This window comes from Salminus brasiliensis, chromosome 25 (assembly GCF_030463535.1).
Source record: "Salminus brasiliensis chromosome 25, fSalBra1.hap2, whole genome shotgun sequence".
NCBI lineage: Eukaryota > Metazoa > Chordata > Actinopteri > Characiformes > Bryconidae > Salminus > Salminus brasiliensis.
In genome coordinates, this window is record NC_132902.1 from 23,561,511 (window position 1) to 23,585,710 (window position 24,200).

General features: G+C 40.2%; 1 protein-coding gene across 2 annotated transcripts in view; it reads left to right on the forward strand.

Annotated features, from left to right (window-relative positions):
* The first annotated feature begins 5,309 nt into the window (after positions 1-5,309).
* Positions 5,310-24,200, forward strand: part of myzap (myocardial zonula adherens protein) — a 33,183-nt gene continuing 14,292 nt past the window's right edge. For both annotated transcript variants that reach the window (XM_072671489.1, XM_072671490.1), the window contains exons 1-2: positions 5,310-5,681; positions 13,440-13,526. In XM_072671489.1, the coding sequence (XP_072527590.1) occupies positions 5,619-5,681; positions 13,440-13,526 (150 nt within the window). In that variant the 5' untranslated portion in view covers positions 5,310-5,618. The remainder of the gene's footprint in view (positions 5,682-13,439; positions 13,527-24,200) is intronic.

A 24,200-nucleotide genomic window follows, 5' to 3' on the forward strand; every position in this document is an offset into this window, starting at 1 on the left:
TGCTATATATTAAGTATGTGAATAAAGTAATGACATGATCTTATCAGTAATCTTATCACAGGAATGGACTGAAGAGCAGAGATGTAGAGACTCAAGTGGTGTTCCTTTGTTCTGATGAAGTGCTGCTTTTCGATGAAACACTGATGAAGATAATACTGATGAAGAGGATCAAAAAGCAGGTGTTTGGCAACCCAGACCTTGGCTTTCCACTCTGAGCTCCTCTTCCGGGAATGCAGCTTTTCCAGTGCGACCAGATAAGTGAAGTTCACAGCGTAAAACTCCCAGAACTAAAACAATGGGATGACGTAGAGGGTAAACCCTTTGGCTGTAAGTCAGGATGTGATTTAGGTAAGCATACAGGAGCCTGCCGGGTGGCCAAACCTGTCCAAAGGCACAGATGTTCATGGTTTGTTGACACTTTGTGCAGTTGAGGCTGATCTTCTGAACATATACTCTAGTGTGTTCTCTGAAGCACTATCTGAACTGGGCTGGTTTTACCAGAGGAGGTTCTGTAATGTAATTTGTGAGGGATTTGATTTGACTCTGCGTTTCTTCCAGGACAATTTCATTAGCACAGACCGAGCCTGTCCTAAAAGAAGCCCGGTGGTTCTCCTCCAAGTCCACTGATCCACAGTGAATCCGGTCAATCCAAATTACAAACAGAACGCAGTCTAATTACTAAGTTAAATTAATAAGGAAAAATAAACATAGCTCGGAATATCTTCCAATGTTGGCTGTAAACAAACCTGTTCACTCAGGCCCTATTTATACTGGATTAAACACACTAAAGATTCATACTGTAAAAACTACACACACTGCAGATTCATACTGGACTAAAACCTCTGTTATTAAACGATTATTACTGTAAAATGGTTTAAAATGAACAATTGTACACTGCAGATTCATACTGGACTAAAACCTCTGTTATTAAACAGTTATTACTGTAAAATGGTTTTTAAAAATATACTGCAGATTCATACTGGATTAAAACCCCTCCACAAATACTGCTGTAAGACTGTAAAAGCTGCACACACTGCAGATTCATACTGGATTAAATTCCCTCCACAATTATTACAGTAAAACTGTAAAAAAAAAAGAAAAAAAAAGAAACTAGATGCACTGCAGATACAATGATTACTGTCAGACATTTAAGGCACACTTGGCAAATTCATACTGGATTAAAACTGTTTTACAATTATTACTGTAAGACTGTAAAAGCTTCACACACTGCAGATTCATACCGGATTAAAACCCCTTCACAATTATTACTGTAAGACTGTAAAAGCTTCACACACTGCAGATTCATACTGGATTAAAACCCCTCCACAATTATTACTGTAAGACTGTAAAAGTTCCACACATTGCAGATTCATACTGGATTAAATTCCCTCCACAATTATTATTGTCAGGCGTTTACAATTTCACCCATGGCAAATTCATACTGGATTAAAACCCTTCCATGACTATTACTGCTGTCCGGTTGTAAAAGCTGCACACACTGCAGATTCATACTGGATTAAAACCATTCAACAATTATTACTGTTAGGTTGTAAAAGCTTCACACACTGCAGATTCATACTGGATTAAATTCCCTCCACAATTATTATTGTCAGGCATTTACAATTTCACACATGGCACACATGGCTGTATTCATTTCCCACCACAATGATTACTGTCAGACATTTAAGGCACACTTGGCAAATTCATACTGGATTAAAACTGTTTTACAATTATTACTGTTAGGCTGTAAAAGCTTCACACACTGCAGATTCATACTGGATTAAAACCCCTCCACAATTATTACTGTAAGACTGTAAAAGCTCCAAACATTGCAGATTCATACTGGATTAAATTCCCTCCACAATTATTATTGTCAGGCGTTTACAATTTCACACACTACAGATTCATACTGGATTAAATTCCCTCCACAATTATTATTGTCAGGCGTTTACAATTTCACCCATGGCAAATTCATACTGGATTAAAACCCTTCCATGATTATTACTGCTGTCCGGTTGTAAAAGCTGCACACACTGCAGATTCATACCGGACTAAAAACACACCTCTTCATTGAGTAAAGGTGCTAAATGAAATCCCGGCGAGTCGAGAGCAGTAAACATGCTGGTTAATGATTGCTCAGCAGCGCTGCTCAGCCTGTTTAATCATTTAGTAAATGATTGGCCATCCTGCGCAGGACGAGATCTCTTTCTGAAAGTCAACAAAATCACACACTTCATTCATTCATTCACAGAATAGCTTCATCAGCACGCTCATCGTCCTGCTCCTGGCGGTGAGGGTTCAGTGACTATGACAACTCTGAGCTTTCACTGAATGAAAGACTGTACAGCAGGAATACACAGTTAGACTCATGTACAGCTGTAGAGCTGCACAGCACAGTTCTACTGAAAATCCTTGCAATTGATTAAAACATTTACATTTACATTTACGGCATTTAGCAGACGCTCTTATCCAGAGCGACTTACAAAGTGCTTTGCTATTTACCCAAGAAAACCTCAGCTAGTTAGAATAGACTAATACAAAAGATACCTCCAAGCTTAGACATTGCTAAACACAATACAATAAGGCGACCATAGAACTATTCGTCCAAGTACTCTCTGAAGAGGTGGGTCTTCAGTCTGCGTTTGAAGACAGCGAGCGACTCGGCCGTTCGGACATCCAGGGGCAGCTCGTTCCACCACTTTGGTGCCAGGACAGAAAAAAGCCTGGACGCTTGTCTTCCGTTCATAGAAGGGGTTCATAGAAGAGCCGCTTCTGGATCTCTCTGAAAACTTTTACTTCTGCTTCTGAATCTACAGAGAATCAAAAAAATTCCCAAAAAATAAAAAATAAAATACACTGGTCAAAAGTTTTAGAACACCCTCCATTGTTACAGTAGTCCGCAGTCAGTGTTGCATGGCCCACGCAAGCCTGCTGTGCTTGTTTTGCCATCGTAGCGTTGACTTCCTTACTCCAGCCCACCTGCAGTCAACCTTGCAGCTCCAAGTCTTCTCCTCACAGCTGAAGCTGAGACTTGATCCAGGTGTTGAGTCTCAGAAACGTGTCTTCTGATGATGCTGTGGATGTGAGTCTGTCAGACCTCTTCCTGGACCAGACCTCTTTAGTTGTCTCTAGTTTTAAAGAGCTTGTTGGAGAAGGAAACTGTCCTCAAACTTTCCCTCTTCATTTGTCATTTCTCAAAGGACAGAGCAACACTTTTAGGAGGTCAGCATGCCTTCTTTTATTTAGTGTCTTCTTCGACACATTATAATAGGAATCTGAATGCGCAATGACCTCAAAATACTGTGGTGCAGAGTGCTGTACACCGTTCCTACACTGATTTTATGTAGATAACGGGGTTGTAAATGATAAATTATTTACATTAGCTGTCAAAGCCTAATTTACTTCCATTGCAACAGACTAGCTGTAAGTTGTTAATCAATGCCGTCCCTAAAAATTGTTACCTTTTCCCCCACAATCTAGATAATGTTTCAGTTGTTAGTTTAGAAAACATCAAGAAAAAATAGGAAGACTAATAATTATGAAAAGCCAATAAAAAGCCTGCATCTGCAAACTTTTGGCCAAAATGTGGGCTGCCAAAACATTTGCCCAAAAGCTCATCTAATACGGCTGCTGAAATGTGGGGCGCCGAAACTTTGGCTCAAAAGTACACAAAAAAGTGCTCAGTACGTTTGCTAAAAATCTCATTCAATAAATTTGGCTAATAGAGTCGTGTCCACAAACTTTTGCCGGAAATGTGCGATGCCAAAACTTTTGCTCAAAAGCTCATCCAATATGACTGGCTAATAGAGCTGTGTCCACAAAGTTTTGGCCAAAAGCTCATCAAAAGCACGGACAGTATTGGAGAGCAATGGGGCCACATGCGTTCTCTCAGTTTCTGGATTAAAAGTTTACGGACACATTTGAATGCATTGCTATGGGAGTGTTTTGGCCACAATATTCTTAGTAGTAGTACTTCAGCACATACTGCTGCAGTCACACTAAATATTATATGTACTTTATTTTTGTATTATACTACATACTATTCCGCCTCCGCACTGGTGTCATGTGACCCTGTGCTGATGTTTACTCTGCTTTCCATGTTGTGGTACGAGCGGTTCGGCCAGTCTTCATTTCCTGTGATTCACTTCAGTTCCTCTGGTTTCCACCGTTCTCTGGATCCTGGGTAGGAGAACAGTGCCGGCTCCTCAGTTCTGAACTTCCAAAGGGAAGGCTGTGTCCGTCAGAGCGCTGAGCTGAGCTGAGCTGAGGCATCAGCAGGGGTGTGGTGTGCTCTCTCTCTCTCATTCACTCCACTGGGCTGGGTGTGTTGGGTGTGTTAGTGACAGAGCTCCACCCGACCAACAGCAGTGAAAGTTCGGAGAGCTACAGGCAGAGGGAGGAGGGAGGACACCAACAGGAGAAATGTGGCCAGACAGGTCCAGCCAGAGGCCAGGCCCACATAGCTGTCTCTCTACCACTGTTTCTACGTCTCTCTGTCTATTAATCTACACTGTATGGACAAAAGTATTGGGACACCTGTTTACTCTGCTGTGTATTAAACCCTCTGTTAGTGAGGTCAGGATGTTGGATGATCACCTCCCCAACTTATCCCAAAAGTACTGGATGGAGCTCCACCATCCATCATTCCAGAGAACACAGTTCTTCCACTGCTCCACAGCTCAAAGCTGGGGGGCTTCATACCCCTCTAGCCCACGCCTGACTTTAGCTGGCATGGTGCAAATAGGTTCATGCTTATCTGCTCCTGAGAGTTCTGTTCATTCAAGCTGTGTGTGTGTGTGTGCGTGTGTGTGTGCGCATTTGCACATCTGTGTCAGCAATAGGTGATACATTAAGTAGTTGAATGTAGAGGTTAGGGGTGTCCACAAACATTTGGACATCTACATTCTCGTGCTCTCTCGCTTCTCTATTGCTTTTCCATCTGTTCTATGCACTCTGGAACGCCCACCCCTTTCTATAAGCCTTTGTTTGTCTCTCTACCACTTTCTCTCTCTCTCTCTGTTATTTTTTTCTGTCTCTCTACCATTTTCAAATAAAAGAAAAATTTATGATTATTAGTTATTGATACTAATACAGAAGAATAAATAATTGAGAGGCCACAGAGCTGTCACTGACTCACTCTCTCTCTCTCTCTCTCTCTCTCTCTCTCACTCTCGCTCAGTCAGGAGGAGCCTGTCAGTGGGTGTGCATGTGTGCTTATGTGTGTGTGTGTGTGTGTGCATGTGTGTGCGTGTGGGAGTGTGTGTAACTCTGTCACTTCTCTACACAGTGCAGTATTGCTTTACACCCTGCTGTATGCAAGCTGGAATACCTCAGTCTCTCTCTCGCTGTCTCTATCTCTCTGTCTCTCGCCCGACTCTATCATCCAGAGGAAGGAATTCTAACAGGCCTGTTGCCCAGAGGGGGACTGTCTTTTTTTTCTCCTTAGCCCTTCCTCTCTCTCTCTCTCACACACATACACACACACTTGCTCACTCGCTCACTCAGTCACTCCTTCAGAGGATAGTTGCCCACAGCGGGGGGAGCAGGTGGTGGCACTGAGTGTGTGTTTGTGTGTATAAGTGTTTGTCGTGGACTGTAGGGGACAATAAGACGGAGACATGCTGAGAAACGGCCCAGCTGGATCGGTCACTACCACGGCCTCTCTGGATCAGGGACATGAGGTAAGGAGGACATGGCTAATGAGCACACACACATACACACACTCTGACAGTGGACGCAGCTTATTATGACAAGAGACTGTTTGTCTGTATGTCTGGTTGTATATGGTTGCATGCACAGACTCACAGACTGCAGTTCAGTTCAGCTCAGACAGTAATTCTGGAATTACAATGAAGCACAATGCAGTCCCAATGCCATATGAGTGTTTCCAAACTTTGAGTTGTTAGAGAAATTGAAAGAGAATGTTAGAAGGGGGTGTTTACAACATTAAATATCAGGTATTAAAACTATTATAAATGACTTCTGTGGAACTAATATGTAACTTTTACTATTCAATGTCTACTATAAATAACTGTGATTTATTAAGTAGTGCGTTTCTACTAAAGATTATTCAGTACCTATTAGAAATTATTCAGTATCTGCTACTTATTTAGTATTTACTATACTACTTGTGATTAAGTTTCTATGAAGTATGAATTATTCAGTATCTGCTATGAATTATTCAGTATCTGCTATGAATTATTCAGTATCTGCTATGAATTATTCAGTATCCACTATGAATTATTTAGTTTCTACTATGAATTATTTAGTATCTACTATTAATTATTATGTTTCTAATATAAATTATTCAGTATCTGCTATGAATTATTCAGTATCCACTATGAATTATTTAGTTTCTACTATGAATTATTCAGTATCCACTATGAATTATTCAGTATCCACTATGAATTATTTAGTTTCTACTATGAATTATTCAGTATCCACTATGAATTATTCAGTATCTGCTATGAATTATTCAGTATTTACTATGAATTATTCAGTATCTGCTATGAATTATTCAGTATTTACTATGAATTATTCAGTATCTACTATGAATTATTCAGTATTTACTATGAATTATTCAGTACCTATTATAAATTATTCAGTATCTGCTATGAATTATTCAGTACCTATTATGAATTATTCAGTATCTGCTACTTATTTAGTATTTACATACTCAGTATCTACTTGTTATTAAGTATGCACTATGAATTATTTAGTTTCTACTATGCCATATTCAGTATCTATTACTTTTTCAGTATCTGCTATGACATATTTAGCACCAACTTAAGCAATAAAACTCGACAGGGAGTGTGTTATCACACATAACACCATGGTTGTCATTTGGCCGCAGGCATGAGCCAAAGGCCGTAGATCATCACAGCAGTGATGTTATTCACGATAACACACAACCTCGAGTGTTCTGTTCTCTTATACAACAGCACTTACAAAACGAAGAAACAAACGAGAATACGGTTTAATACTGTCAGCTTCTTCCACCAACAAGTAGATCCACGACAAATGACTAATTGCTGCGCTACAGTAAAAATACCAAAACCAGAATTGACGAAGTGGAGGTTGGTGAAGGTACCTGTTCAGCCCTGTACACGGTCCAAGATAACTGCTGATACTGTAAGACTCATGTTTTGTGGTACAGATAGAACCGCAGAACTGTCCAAGTATCAAGTTCAACCAGAGACGTTATAAATGAGGAGAGCAGATACTCATCAAAATATGAGCAGGAGTTCTCGTAATCCTCAACAAGATGAAGTCCCGCCCTTCAATAAAAAGAGACAGTCAGCTTGCTGGTTACACTGCGAGCAAAGGAGGGTCGACATACTAGTGGGGAAAGCTTTCCCTGGATGTGGAGATCTGAGAAAGTGCAGTAGCCAGAAGCTGAAAAACATGTATTCTCTGCATTACTGGGCCAAACTCTACAAACGGTACATGCTGCGATATTCAGTAAATACTATGAGTTAATCAGTATGTACTAGAAATTATTCAGTACCTGCTGCGATATTCAGTACATACTATAGGTTAATCAGTATCTACTAGCAATTATTCAGTACCTACTGCGATATTCAGTAAATACTATGAGTTAATCAGTATCTACTAGCAATTATTCAGTACCTACTGCGATATTCAGTAAATACTATGAGTTAATTAGTATCTACTAGAAATTATTTAGTACCTGCTGCGATATTCAGTACATACTATAGGTTAATCAGTATCTACTAGAAATTATTCAGTACCTATTGCGATATTCAGTAAATACTATGAGTTAATCAGTATCTGCCAGGAATTTTTCTGTACCTGCTGCGATATTCAGTAAATACTATGAGTTAATCAGTATCTACTAGCAATTATTCAGTACCTACTGCGATATTCAGTAAATACTATGAGTTAATCAGTATCTACTAGCAATTATTCAGTACCTACTGCGATATTCAGTACATACTATGAGTTAACCAGTATTGAGAATTTCCCCACTGCAGGACTAATAAAGGATTATCTTATCTTATCTTATCTGCTAGGAATTATTCAGTACCTTCTGTGATCTTCAGTAAATACTATGAGTTAATCAGTATCTGCTAGGAATGATTCAGTACCTGCTGTGGTATTCAGCATCTACTATGATGTATTCAGTGTCTGCTATGAATTATTTAATGCGTACTATAAATTATTTTGCATATACTATGACATTCAGCATTTTCTATTCAGTATCTAGTATAAAGTATTCACTATCTACAATGCAACAAATATGTAAAATAGGTCTGAGCCTGAAATATTAAAGTGTGGAGTTTAACACTTAGCCTTATTATAAAATTATTCATTTTAAGCCTTCTACTCTTGCAGCTGCTAGAAATGATTCAGTAAACACTATGAAACTACCCACATATGACACTTTCAGATTCAGGGTGTTGGGCTGCATGCTCAATATTCAGTGTATTAATCTTAATACTTATTATTCAATAACTACTTTACAGTGTTTGATATTATGATGCTAATCTGTAAGTTCTGCACTGATGAGAGGAACTGATCTATGGGCCACGTCCAGGCTTTTATAGTTTAAGGGGTTAGGTTAAGGCACAGCTCAGTGCTGTAAAACTTTGATAGGAGCTTTGATGTGTCTTGTTTTTGAGGTCAGGTTTCCTTACAGCCCACGCTTTCCTACTTTCTATTTCCACTGACCGTCCAAAACACGTAAACAATGGCGTAGCTCCTCTGTGCCTCTTTCCCACTCATTCACTTTCTTTCTGCTCCGGCTCTCAGCGCTGGCCTGACCCTTGAGCGGTGGGATTTGTTTGTTAACTTGTCCTCCAAAAGGCTGCTTTCTCACTGCTCGAGCCACCTTGTCCATCTCTCACGCTCTAAGCTAAGTTTTAATAGCCTGTGCCCATCACTGCTAATCATCCTCAGCGTCCCTACTCTAGTTCAGGGATATCTTTAGCACTGAGGGGTGGAGGGTGCAAGGGGGGGGGGTGTAATAAGAGCCATCTCTGTGAGGGCCAGAGCCATGTCATGTTTATTTTATCAGTGCATGGCATTGAATTGAGTTCAGCCTCAGTCAGCTGCTGCTGAGAGCCCTTCTCATGGCTAATCAGCATACGGCCGCTCAGTTTAGCTTCATAAAAGGCATCCAGAAGACAATGGACAACAGTCTTTTTATGACCAGACCCACTGCTCTATATTGGGTGTGTATAAATGCATAAAGATAAGGGGTTCACGATTCTTGAGGAAGTGATTACTTTACACAGTAATAATATAATATTACATAATATTCCCCCTTCAAGATTTATTCATTTGAAAATCACCTAAGAATCTTGTTTTGGCCAAAAATAGGCAAATTATCACTGTCAAGGTAAAACTTTGTCTTGAAGACAGCAAATACCCCCTTAACATTCAGGGGAAGTCAATGTAAAAAGACTTGTGATTTTATATTAAGTCATTTTGGAGCTTTTCTACTGGTCCATTTATGTGAAAGGTTGATACAATATGAAGAACTTCTAAATTCCTATTACTATATTCATATTCCAGTGTCTGCTATGAAATATTCTGTATCAACTATTAAATATTAAGAATTGTTCAGTATTTGTTATGAATTAGTAACTCTTATGAATTATTCAGGATTTGCTATGGTATTTAGTATTTAATATCAATTATTTAGTATATGTAATTAATTATTCAGATGATAATTATATAATCTGATATGATATTCAGTATCCACTATGAATTATTCAATATCTACTATCAGTTATTCAGTATCTGCAATTATGTATTCATAATCTGCTTTGATGTTCAGTATCTGCTATGAATTATTCAGTATCTGCTATGAATTTTTCAGTATCTGCTATGATATTTCATATCTTCTATTAATTATTCAGTATCTACTATGAATTATTCAGTATCTGCTATGATATTCAATATCTTCTGGGAATTATTCAGTATCTACTATGAATTATTCAGTATCTGCTATGCTATTTAATATCTTCTATGAATTATTCAGTATCTGCTATGAATTATTCAGTATCTGCTATGATACTCAATATCTATTAGGGATATTTAGTGTCTAGTCTAGTCTAGTCTAGATATCAGTTAATCAGTATCTACTGATCTAATCTAAACTAATCTAAACTATTAAATATCTACTATGACATTCAGTATCTAATATAAATAATCCATGTCTGCTATGACCAATTATGTAAAACAGTGAAAACTGACAAAACCAAGATACAGGATTTTTGCATGACAGCAAAAAAATACTTTATTCAAGTATATTAAAATAGATTCTAACTGTAAAATCTACAGAATAGTAGTTTTTAATTGCAAACTCACAATGCACCGGTGAGTTTACACAACCCTATCAGTCAAGAGGTGACTGTTCCTGTAATGTTTCATGTACAACAGTCTTCCCTGAATGACTTTCATATGGGTCATTTGGTTTCAGTTGTCCTGATGCCTGCAGTGATAGTCATGTTGTTTGAGATGTGTATTGACGGCAGTGCTACACGTATGAAACCGCGCTGTATTTGCATAATAGGTGGAATTTGTTTGCACCACAAAGTGTTAGAGACTACAGATGTCCAGTTCCCAGCAGCCTGGTGCATTTCACTTTCATCAGTAGCCACAGTGTGATTTCTCTGAAGGCATTCGTCAGTGCTGTAAAACAGTGGTATGATAATTAGCCTGGATGCGCCTCATTTTTCTCAAAGGCCGGGTTTGCTCATTGCTCAAGCCTCCCCAATTTCCTGTTCCACTGGGCATCTGAAACATGTAAACAATGGCCCGACTCCAATCCAGACAAACCGAGCCATCGCTGACTTTCGCTACAGTTGCTTTCAGTTAGCCTGAGGCTAAGTGTTCTGTTAAGTCTTCAACAGTGCAGCTTTTCCTTCTAACCAGTTTAGGGGCATTTTATACATTATATATTCTGATTCTTTGAAATCTGATTGGCCGAGCCACATTCAAATCTGTTACATAAAACTGTGTTCCTCATTAACATATTATTTGTGAATGACACGCCCACATTGCTCCTCGTTTGTATATCATTTACATGAAGCACATACTGTTTCATGCAGATCTTTCAACAGCGAACCAATAAAAAGAAAGCATACAGAAGCTCATGAGCCAAACATTTAGAGTTAACTACACAGCTCCCCCTACTGGCCGGGATTACATAGCTTTGCCGTGTTGAAATGAAAACAACTAAAATTCGAATAATAAAAATAAGAAATGAATAAAAATGTTATAGGCTTTGTTCTTTATTTAGAGCAACAGTGTCTGGGCTGTTTCTCCACTGTGGTCTTCACTGCTTTTCCCTTTACCACATATGTATTAATGCACAGGACTATGGGAAATGTAAGTCAGTGAAGGATACTTATGCTGCGTTCCATTTGAAATGGGATGTTGGATTTTCCAAGTTCCAAGTAGGACAGTTTAACTGGAGTCAGATTTCCTGCATGAAAGTCGGGAGAGGCTCACCAAGCCCGAGTTCGAAATCCAAGATGGCCGCACTGCACATCAACAGTGATAAAAGCAGTAGTATTATATTTATTAGCACTTCTAGCTGTTTGTATGTCATTAAATCAGTCATACACAGTATACACAGTACTGTCCAACCACGTCCATGAATAGAACATACGCACAATGTGTTATCAACTGGTATTGCTAACAATGCTAACATAAACATGGGAATAAATGGGACATAAAACCTTAATTGGCCTCAATTTGGTCAGATTAGTCAGAAAACACCAGTAAAGCATCGTCAAACCAGTTGTGGTTACCTCTAAAGTCTGTAGTCTGTTTTGGAAATGTTCTGAAATAGGGTGCAATTATCAAAAAGTCAATAATTACGTGGTCAACGCAGGTGTGACATCATTCCCAGGCCCGACACCTGACCTCCGAGGTAAATGGAACACAGCATTAATCTATGCTGCCTTCAGAAAACAGACCAATGGCAACAGACACTGAATTCAGACGTCACTGAATGCCACCTGCATCAAGTACACTGTTAAAAGTATACGATGCTTGAGGAACCTTTGAAGGTTCTTCAATTTGAAACAGTGGAGGAACTTCTTAAGGTACTTTGAGGAACATTGGTTTCTCAAAGCACCTTCAGATTAAATTAAATAATTTCTTATACTTGGAACAGTGTCGACAGTGTTTGACTGTTGTCATCTGGCAACCATGACCTGCTGTTAACAAAATACATGGCTTGTTGTAAGATATGATTACTGGAAGTATTTCTAATAATCATATAACATAATTATGAATTGAGCACTTATTAATTGGTTTTTATTGTATTGTATTTTGTTGTTACTGTTTAAAAAGCAGCAGGTCCCTCAAGGCTGTGCATTACACTGATTTCACCAGAGCAGTTCTAGAGCATTTATACTCCTCTGCAGTCTCATAAACACTGCTATCAAAGTGAAGCAGCATCAGATATCTGTTGTCTCTGGAACTTAGTTTGAAAAATACCAAGCTGATTAGCGAACTCCCAATTTCCAGTACAAACCTGGCTAGGATCTGATATAGCTGGAGAATATGATATTCTAAGGTGTTTTACTGCTAAAATGCAGTGAGCCACAATGAGGCCATAATTTTACTGGAACATCTCCGATGTCTTCTTTAGATTATATTCTCGGTATTCAGTGACTTCAGCCGAAGAAACGTTATCTCTCCTCGAAGGACTCTTCATTCCTGAGCTTTTCAACAATTAACGTCAAGACGGAAGAACGGCATTCATGATAAAGCCATCATCACAGCCATTTAATCATCTAAGATACTCTAAATGGACAAAAGTATTGAGACACCTGCTCATTCATTGTTTATTCTTAAGTCAAGGCTGTTAAAAAGAACTTATCCTGCTTTTGTAGGAGTAACTGACTCTACTGTCCAGGGCAGAAGGTTTTCTACTAGATTTTAAAAGAACATTGCTGTGAGGATTTGATTGGATTCAGTGACAAAAGCTTTAGTCAGATCAGGAAGTTGGATGATCGCCACCCCACCTCATGCCTCCCCAACTCATCCCAAAAAAATATTCAAGGGAGCACCATCCATCATTCCAGAGAACACAGTTCTTCCCAGATAGGAGCTTCATACCCCTCTAGCCCACCCCTGGCATTAGACATAGTGCTGATAGGTAGTCCTATTGTATTGGCAGTACGTCTCTACAGGGAGTAGACAAGCTGTGTGTGTGCATTTGTACATCTGTGTCAGCAATGAGTGCCACTTAAAGTAGCTGAATGCATTCATTAGAAGGGGTGTCCACAAATATTTGGACATACAGTTTACTTTACTGCTGCAAAGCCATAAATGGTTGAAGATGGTTGAAGTTGAAAGTACAGAGACTGAGATAAACTGCATAAACTGTGCTGTGCTCGTTGAAGTTGGATTTGGACTCATTTTGACTCGTGTGATCATCTGTGTGATTGTTTTAGAGGGAAGTGACGCGGCTCAGACTGACCCTGCGCCCTGATGACAGCCCCAGTAGACAGAAAGAAAGCATGAAGGACGCTCCACACTCTGTAAGTTTCAGGTTTATTTCTTCTCCTTCACTACAATCAGAACACCCCTACATACCTCCATCTACCTCCACATCATGTTCAGAAGAAAATGCAGAAAACCCTGCCGTGCACATGCAGGCATGTCACTGTCACATGAATGAAATGTGAAAGCAATTGATCAGTATTGTGAATAATTAAGGAATTTGAGTTTAATAAGCTGTGACAGAAGCTCCCGAGTGGTGCAACTGTCTAAGCGCCGACCCTATTATTAGGAGGGCCTTGGTGATGCCATAGCCATCCATGTGTGGGTGTGAGTCCCAGAGAGCACAACTGGCCTTGTTCTCTCTGGGTGGGTGGGTGTCGTGTGACTCAGAGGAAGCACATGCTAGCCTTTACCCTCCTAGCATTGGTAGCATTGAGTAATTTGAGGGGTCCTAACAAGTTGGTGGGAACTGGACATGACTAATCAATAAGCAGCATACATAATGCCTACAGGGGGCAGTATAATTCACTTATACTCCACTGCTGTAAATACAAATCACGCTTTAAGCACACCCTCATGGACAGATGTACACATGCATTTGTTGACAAGCTGAGAGCTCCAGAAGCAGCATCTGAAGGTAGAGGAGCATGTGGACTGAGGCAGTAGAGTAATACCACAGGACTTTACACTAACTTGAATCAGTTCTGGATATATATGGTATAAAAATAGTTATGTCCAAATGTTTGTGGACACCCTTTATAATGAATGCATTCAGTTTACTTTATTACTTTAAGTTGCACCCATTGCTGACAGATGTGCAAATATACACACAGCTTAGATACAGTCTAGATCATTGTAGTGAAGTACTGACATTAGAATAGGACTAGAGCAGAGAATCCTATAAGTACCATGCCAATGCGAGGCATAGGCTAGAGGGATATAAAGCCCCCAGTATTGAGCTGTGAAGCAGTGGAAGAACTGTGTTGTCTGGAATGATGGTGGTGCTCCATCCAATACTTTTGGGAAGAGATGTGTAGTTGGGGATGATGAGGTGGGGTAGTGATAATCCAACATCCTGACCTCACTAACACGCTTGTCGCTGAATGCAATCACATCTTCACAGCAATGCTCCTTCAAAATCATGTAGAAAGCCTTCTTCCCTGGTCAGTAGAGGCAGCTACTCCAACACAAGCAGGAGAAACTCTTTGTAATACCCTTGATTTCAGAAGAAACAGTGTATGAGCAGATGTCCCAATACTTTTGTCATATACTGTATGTCTATTCAAGTAAATTCAGGGCTGAAAAGAACAGTGTGGCCTAAGAACAGATTTACTGTGCTTATCTTTTTTGTAATTATGGGTGTGGTACACACACACACACACATGCAAACAAGCACGCACACACACACACACAAGCACTGGTCTGAGTGATGTAATCCGTGTGTACTGCCTTCAAGCAACAGTTTGGTCTAGCATGTTCTATTACCAACAGAAAATGATAAAGCAATGTCACTGAGCTCTGAGCCGATAACCACTCCAACTCTTACTTACATAAGCAGTGTGGACCATGTCCCCTCACTGATAACACACACACACACACACGCTCACAGAGGTGACACAGCCGGCCGGTTAGAGAGCTGCTGGGCAGGTGGTTTGCAAGATGTAAATAGTGTCTTTAGTAACGTAGACTTAATGAGTTCATGCTAACAAATACTTTACTTTGTTCAAATGTTTACTTTCACAGTGTTCTAGCAGGTCAGGATACAGGTCTGCTCAATGTCTTTTATGTCAGCTTGCGTTACACTGAGGAGAACCTTGCTTTTTTAAGTAAGGCTGAGCACCACGGGGAGATTAGGGGGTATAAAATGATCAAAATAGCTCAAATACAATAATAGAAAAGCATAAGACAATTAACATGCATGAAGAAAGTCATCAAAACAAGGTAATACAACAAACCTAGTTAAACATTTAAAGGACCGATATCATGGAAATCCAATTTTCATTGTATTTTTATCATTATTTCTAATTGTATCCCAATTTGGAAGGCCAATTACCCAATCCGTTCATGTTAACTCCCCCTATCACTAGCAATGCCCCCAAAACTAGGAGCATGTGTCCTCGGAAGCCAGCCACTGCCTTGTCCAACTGCTGCTGATGAAGCCCTGCTAGTTAACCAGCATGCTAAACCCCAGCTCTGATACAACAGCTAACAGACACCTGTGCTGAACAACATCACACTATGAGTGAGAGCATCGGGCTGTTGAAGACAAGGTTGTGGGTTCGATACCCGGGCTCGGGAAGCTGCCACTGTTGGGCCCTTGAGCAAGGCTCTGCTCCCCATGTGCCGCAGTGATGACTGCCCACTTGTACTCACTGTCACTGTGTGTGTTTGATCACTAGTGTGTGTGTGTGTGTGTGTGTGTTCACTGCACGGATGGGTTAAAGGCAGAGGCCAAATTTCAAGTGTCCAACACTAATGGTGAAAATGTCTTGTCTCTTCTCTTGTCCCCCCCTGAGAGAGCAAGGCCAATTGTGCTCTCTCAGAGTGCGGCTGCTGATGGCGAGCAGCATGACCCGAGATTCTGACCAGTTCATTGCATTTTTTATATGAAAGCTTGTTGTTATATGTAAGCATTGCTGAACATTGTAGTGCAGTCCATAGAGGTGAACTAGGGTAAACTATTTGCTTTTGTGATGTCACAAAACATATTTACATATTTGTGTTTTTAAAAATCTGCTTATTCGTCGTCCAGCAGTTTCGTTCTGCACATTCAAAAATAAGTTATTTAAAGTTTCAGTCTAAAAGTTTCCAGACTGTTTCTGGAAAGAGACACTAAGGCACAAGGCAGCCAATCAGAACAGAGCTCATTTACACAAATCAGTCTCAAAGGCACAGTACCCCGAAAAAATAGCCTGTTTAATTTTTACGGATACAGAAAGAGTGTGAAACTGGGTTTTGTTACATTAAACCACAGAAAAGTTGTTGAGGGGAAAAACTTAGAATACGGGCCCTTTAAAAGCCCAAGTTTCAGAGTGTCCTGTCACATGTGCTCTGTATTCTGACCTGTTTCCCTCGTGCTCGTACGGTAACCCACACTGTGAAAATCTCTCTACTGCACTTAATCTCCTTAAAGCCAGGCAGCCTGTTTACCTAAGGTGGCAGGAGCATTTTGTGAGCTTGTTTGCAGATGTGGTGGTAGTTCTGTGACATGTGAGTGTTTTAAAGGATGTGGCGGTGAGGAGAGACAGGGATCATAACACAGCATGACAGCAGTGTCCATTTGTAAGTTATACATATATATATATGTGTGTGTGTGTGTGTGTGTGTCCTATTAGAATAGTATGATCACCTACCTAACAGTGGCAATAGCCACCACTAGTGAGACCTCGTAGTGTGGACTGTATTAGGTGATGGAAGGTGTGTTCACTGCAGGTTATTCTCTATATAAATTCTAAATTCCATGTTCCGAGTTCTAAGTTCAAAATTCAGAGTTCTGAGTTCCGAGTTCCAAATTCTGAATTCCAAATTCTGAATTCCAAATTCTGAATTCCAAATTCTAAATTCCGAATTCCACATTCCGAAATCCAAATTCTAAATTTCATGTTCCGGATTCCAAGTCCCGAATTCCAGGGTCCGAGTTCCAAATTCCGAGTTCCAAATTCCGAGTTCCAAATTCCGAGTTCTAATTTCTAAATTCCATGTTCCGAGTTCCAATTTCTAAATTCCATGTTCCAAGTTCCAAATTCCGAATTCCAAATTCTAAATTCCATGTTCCGAGTTCCGAGTTCCAAATTCTGAATTCCATGTTCCGAGTTCCAAATTCTAAATTCCGAATTCAAAATTCAAAATTTCATGTTCCGAGTTAGGGGCCCTGCTGTTATGCCGTTGGGAGGCACTCAATGTGCAAGAAGTCCATTCTCAGTACACCCTCACTATGGCGGTAGTGATACTGACGATAATACTAATGCTGTATACAATGACTGAATTATTCACCAAATCCACTCCACACCTCTGTCTCATCAAAGTTCAACTGATAGCAGCTTGGTGTTCAGCTGATAGTGTGTGGTTATTATGGGATGTTATGCGTGTCTGGATGGATGGATACCTCAGGGATTGAGGTCAGCAGACTTTGAGAACCGAAGCTAAGCTCTACAGAAGTGTAGCAGCTATGGAATAAGGCTTTTCACATGGACATCTGTAGGACTCTGTCAGAAACGCAGCTCTGGCCATTGATTTCAGTGGGATTCTGTTGACGGACAGCAGACGCCAACAAACGCAAAGAGTGAAAATGTGCTTGTTATCAGTTTAAAAATTAAAAGGTCTCTGATGTAACTGTGCGTCATCCAGAAGGATGGTTGTAGGTCATCTACAACCAACCAATTGGTGTGTCAGTGTGTTCTGATGAGTATTAAAATGTCCTTATCAACTGGCCCTGAGGCCAATAGCAGAATGTGCATGTTTGTAGGTAGTGTAGCAGCCTGTTGCGAGTGTGTAGCACATCTATTAGCCTGTTGTGAGTGTGTAGCACATTTATTAGCCTGTTGTGAGTGTGTAGCACATCTATAAGCATGTTGTGAGTGTGTAGCACATCTATAAGCCTGATGCGAGTGTGTAGCACATCTATTAGGCTGTTGTGAGTGTGTAGCACAATCTATCAGCCTGTTGTGAGTGTGTAGCACATCTATAAGCATGTTGTGAGTGTGTAGCACATCTATTAGGCTGTTTGCTTGGTTAAACGGCTCTATGCTTGGTTAAATGGTTCTTTGCTTGGTTAAATGATTCTTTGCTTGGATAAACGGTTCTTTGCTTGGTTAAACGGTTCTTTGCTTGTTTAAACGGCTCTTTGCTTGGTTAAATGATTCTTTGCTTGGTTAAACGGTTCTTTGCTTGTTTAAACGGCTCTTTGTTTGGTTAAATGATTCTTTGCTTGGTTAAACGGTTCTTTGCTTGTTTAAACGGCTCTTTGCTTGGTTAAATGGTTCTTTGCTTGGTTAAATGGTTCTTTGCTTGTTTAAACGGTTCTTTGCTTGGTTAAATGGCTCTTTGCTTGGTTAAATGGTTCTTTGCTTGGTTAAACGGTTCTTTGCTTGGTTAAACGGCTCTTTGCTTAGTTAAATGATTCATTGCTTGGTTAAACGGCTCTTTGCTTGGTTAAATGGTTCTTTGCTTGGTTAAACGGCTCTTTGCTTGCTTATATGACTCTTTGCTTGTTTAAACGGCTCTTTGCTTGTTTAAACGGCTCTTTGCTTGGTTAAACGACTCTTTGCTTGGTTAAATGGTTGTTCACTTGGTTAAAAGGTTCTTTGCTTGGTTAAATGGTTCATTGCTTTTTTAAACAGCTCTACGCTTGTTCAAATGGTTCTTTGCTTGGTTAAATGGTTCATTGCTTGGTTAAATGGTTCTTTGCTTGGTTAAACGGCTTTTTGCTTGGTTATGTGACTCTTTGCTTGTTTAAACGGCTCTTTGCTTTGTTAAAATGTTTTAACAGGTTTATGGTTAAATGGTTTAACCTGGTTTAACAGTTTTTGTGTAGTTAAATAGTCCTTCACCCTGTTTAATGGTTCTTTACTGGTTTTATAGTTGTTTCTTGATTAAATGGCTCTTTTGTCAAGTCAAGTCAAGTCAAGTCAAGTGGGTTTTATTGTCATTTCAGCTACATACAGAGTACACAGTGAAACGAAACAACGTTCCTCCAGGACCATGGTGCAACATAGACACAGTGCATACAGAACACAAGTGCATCACAATACAAGTGCAGACAGACAACACAACACAGTACAGACAGAGAATAATAAATAATTGGCGGTAGTATGCAAATTATGCAGTGTGCAATAAATATAGAGTCCAGTGAGGTAGTAAAGTTATTAGTGCAAATGCTTTGTGCAAAAAAATGCTTCCCATTTTATCTGGGGTAAATGGTTGGAGAGAGAGAGAGAGAGTGCATGTAACAGAAAAAAACATCAGTTCAGTCTCTGGAGTTGAGAAGTCTGATGGCTTGGGGGAAGAAGCTATTGCAGAGTCTGGTCATGTTGGGCCGGATGCTGCGGTACTTTCTTCCTGATGGCAGGAGGGAGAACAGTCTGTGTGAAGGGTGGGTGGAGTCATCCACAATGCTGGTTGCTTTGCGGATGCAGCGGGCAGTGTAAATGTCCATGACGGAGGGGAGAGAGACTCCGATGATCCTCTCAGCTGTCCTCACAATGCATTGGAGGGTCTTGCGGTCAGAGGCTGTGCAGGTCCCAAACCAGTCTGTGATGCAGCTGCTCAGGATGCTCTCTCTATGGTCCCTCTATAGAAGAGGGTGAGGATGGGTGGAGGGAGACGGGCCTTTCTTAGCTTCCAGAGGAAGTGGAGACGCTGTTGGGCTTCCTTGGCTGTAGAGCTGGTGTTCAGCGACCAGGTGAGGTTCTTCGCTAAGTGGACACCAAGGAACTTGGTGCTCTTAACTATCTCCACAGCCATTGATGTTAAGCGGAGAGTGGTCGTGTCTTGGTTTCCTGAAGTCAACAACCATTTCCTTGGTCTTTTCTACATTCCAGTGAAGGTTGTTGACTGTACACCAGTCTGTCAGCTGCTGCACCTCCTCTCTGTATGCTGACTTGTCGCCTTTGCTGATGAGACCCAGCACAGTTGTATCATCTGCGAACTTTATGATGCTGTTAGAACTGTGTTTCTCAGCACAGTCATGAGTCAGCAGGGTGAACAGCAGAGGACTCAGTACACTGCCCTGGGGTGCCCCAGTGTTCATTGTGATGGTGCTGGAGATGCTGTCCCCGAACCGGACTAACTGGGGCCTCCCCGTCAGGAAGTCCAGGATCCAGTTGCAGAGGGGGGTGTTGAAGCCCAGCAAGCTTAATTCTGTGGGATTGGTGGGGATGATGGTGTTGAATGCTGAACTGAAGTATATGAACAGCATTCTGACGTAGGCGTCCTTCTTCTCCAGGTGGGTAAGGGAGAGATGAAGGGTGGTGGTGATGGCATCGTCCGTGGAGCGGTTGGGATGATATACAAATTGCAGGGGGTCCAATGAAGAGGGCAGTTGGGTCTTGATGTTCCTCATGACTAGCCTCTCGAAGCACTTCATGATGATGGGCGTGAGAGCAACAGGAAGGTAGTCATTGTGGCAGGACACCGTGGACTTCTTCGGCACGGAGACGATGGTGGTGGTCTTGAGGCACGTTGGGACAGTGGAGCTGCACAGGGAGACATTGAAGATGTCCGTGAGAACATCTGTCAACTGGTCTGCACACTCTCTGAGCACTCTGCCGGAGATGTTGTCTGGTCCTGCAGCTTTCCGTGGGTTGACTCTGCGCAGAATTTTTCTCACATCCACTGTAGTCAGGCACAACACCTGTTCGTCCGGCTTGGGTGTGATCTTTCTCACCGACGTGTTGTTTTGTGCCTCAGTTGCTTTGCTCAGTTAAATGGTTCTTTGCTTAGTTATATTACATAACTGGAGTCCTGAATGAGCGATGAAGGTACAGATGATTTTTCAGGAAAAAAGAAAAAGAGCATTAAGAATAAATGAATATCCTGAATACTTCACCAAACATGCTGGTCAAAATCAATTACACAGCAGGTAAATTTAATTAACAGGTAAATTTATCATTTAATAACTTCTCATTGTTCATAGAAGGCCTGTTATAATCAGTATAACATCTAAATGAACTAAATTCCTTTGCCATAAAGTTGGTAAGGTTTTAGTCTACATTGTCCGAGTTGTAATTGAACATATAGTATAAAATAATGTAATAAATTCATAATAAATATACATTTTGCATTGTTGTATATAACATCACTCCTAACATAAGACCTTTTTTTTCAGTTCATGATCTGGTGTACTGGTGCGGCCTTACCCGAGTCAAATGTAACCACTGGTCCAAAAAAGTAACGTAAACAAAATGGTATTTTTGAACATGCATAGTCTTTAATTATCACTGACACTGTCACCAGAGTGAAACCAGGGCAGGGTTGAAGACAAAAGAGTCAGTGACGACAAAACACACAGGGAGGGCGAGAAAACAGGCAAGACGAGATAGCTGAGGAGCAGGAGGAGCCGGAAGAGAGCCGTCTTGCGTTTAGAACATATTTAGTTACTGGCACAACAATAACAGATTGACAGTGATACACCACCAAATTAAATAGGGTGTGTGTGGCGTAACCCAACCCTTTCTGGGAGACGATGGCCTGAACGGGCCATGTTACAGCTGCCGCACTCCCTCTGACAGCTCTTCTTTCAGACTGATCTGGAATCAGGTCCTCCCAGATGAAACCCCCACACTTAGCATCTGGCCAGAAACCCTGTTAGAGGAATACGTCAGCATTTTAACCCTAATCTGTACCTGCTGTACGTGTAGCAGACAGTCATTTACCACAAACAGCCATTTCCCTCTATTCTCTGTAATTAGTGAAAGAACACATAAGACCTGTTGACTCAAAACAAGCTTAGAACTGCAGCCAATGGGCAGTCGCTCCGGCACCGGCCCACTTGTTTTTGAAGCAACAGGGTTGCTTCAGTGATGTCTAATGAAAAAACCTGTGTGTGGTAATAGGCTGTGTGCTACAGATACAGCACATACAGGTTCGGTGGAAAACACTGCAGTGCTCCTTTAACAGTCTCAGGCCAGCTTGAATGGACACCTGTTGAATGTGAATTGACAGAGCCTGCAGACGGGCATTAACACCTTCGCTGGAATGGAGTTGCGTGAGCCAAGAGGGCTGTTAACACCTAAAGAGCCTGAAGAGCTCAATCCACAACTTTACGAAAAGCTCATTCACATTGAAAAACAGTTATACTTTATTTTATATATGTTAAAAAGTTGTTCAATTAGGCAGTATGTGTTTATTTACTCAGAATATAGTAATATAGTAACAGTGATATACAAGTAATATAGCAGAAAATGACTAATATTAATACAAGTATAAAAAGTAATAAAATAATACAATTGTTAGTAATAAAATGCACATTAATGTTTATTCTTATTTTCTACATTATGTAAAGTTAGTGTATATATTGCTAATTCATTCGTACATATTTTAGACGTATTATTATCTGGTATTATATTCTGTATATATATATATATATATATATATATATATATATATATATATATACATAATATTTAATTATTTTTCTATTATTTATAATTTTTATTTGTTTTTAATTTTATTTGAACATTTGTATTATATTTTATTATTTCCCTATTATATATTATTTTTATTTGATTTTAATTTTATTTGATCATTTGTATTATATTTTTAATTTAGTTTTAATTTAGTTTCCCGATTATTTAATTATTTAAAAAAATATATTAGATTTTAAAAACATTTCTTATTATATTTTACTATTTCCAGATTATTTTAATAATAAAATATTTGCATGTGTCCCCCCCCCCCCCCCCCCCCAAGTCTGATGTTCCAGAGATGTTCCTGTAGCTCCTTCCCGGTGCTGGAGTGAGCTCTCCTATTGGTTATTCACAATGTCCATGTCTCAACGTACATGAGCCAAAACTACCAACTTTTAATGTTAATATTAGATATTGATAATAAACGCAGTTGATTTTATCTAAATGTCAAAACAAAAAAAAAGACTGGGTTACGGCAGCTATCCTGACCACCTTACACCAAGGATGAAGACTCTAGCAAGACTCTACTGATGTTATTCTGACACTGGAAATTAGTCTGCGACGGTGGAATCACCTGAAGTCGTTAAGGCCGGCAGTACTTGACTTTTGCAGAGCTCTGTAGATCACTGGGATCAGCTGTAGTTTCAGTTTAGGGAGATTTCTATAGAAACGTGCCTGTTGTGAGCCTCTTTAGTAATGGTTCAGTAGTAAACACTATGCTATGCATCTTATCAGCTTGTCTGAGGTTACATCCGGAACATCAAGAAGTCTCCTCAAAGATCAAACATCTAATGATGAACCTCTATGAAAAGCTCTACTCTCAGATTTCACTGAATCACCAAGAACAGAGAAAAGGCCTGCATTGTTGGGAATGACTGCTACACTCTGCTTTAGTGCTTTGAAGCAGGGCTGGTTTTGATTCACTTTGGTGGACTGGAGCCTCTCCATTCAGATCTCCTCTGCCTGGACTCAGCCATCCAGATTAATGTCTCCTCCACCTGCTTTTAGTGGGTAATCTTCAGAGAGCTGAGACGTCCAGAACAGAGGAGCATGAGAAACACTGCTGCCATTGTTCTCTTATCTTTCTGTTGGACTGGTGTTCGCCCCACGCTCTGTGGTTCAAGAGGTTCAAGTAGTGGTTTCTGAGGGAAGCTCATTACTCAAGTATTTAACCTAGAGCGTGTCCTTTGGAAGAGCATCGGTGAGCAGAAAGGGTTCCTTGCATGTTTGGTTTAAAGAATCTGTAAAGGTTCAATAACCAGTTTACACGCCATTTATCGAGAGCCTGTATCATGGAAAACTGAATTTAGCCTTTTTTCTTTAAATAAAAGAACTTGATGATGCATGTTAACATGCAATAAATTGACAAAAGTATTGGGACAGCTGTTCTTTCATAGTTTTTTCGTAAATCAAGGGTATTAAAACAGTGTATCCTACTTTTATTGGAGTCTCTACTGTCTAGGGAAGACTTTCTACTAGATATTGGATGAGCATTGCTGTGAGGATTTGATTGTATTCAGCAAAAAGAGCATGAGTAAGCATTAGGTTGGGTCTTCTTGCTTGACATATTATTGAAAAGGAATTAAT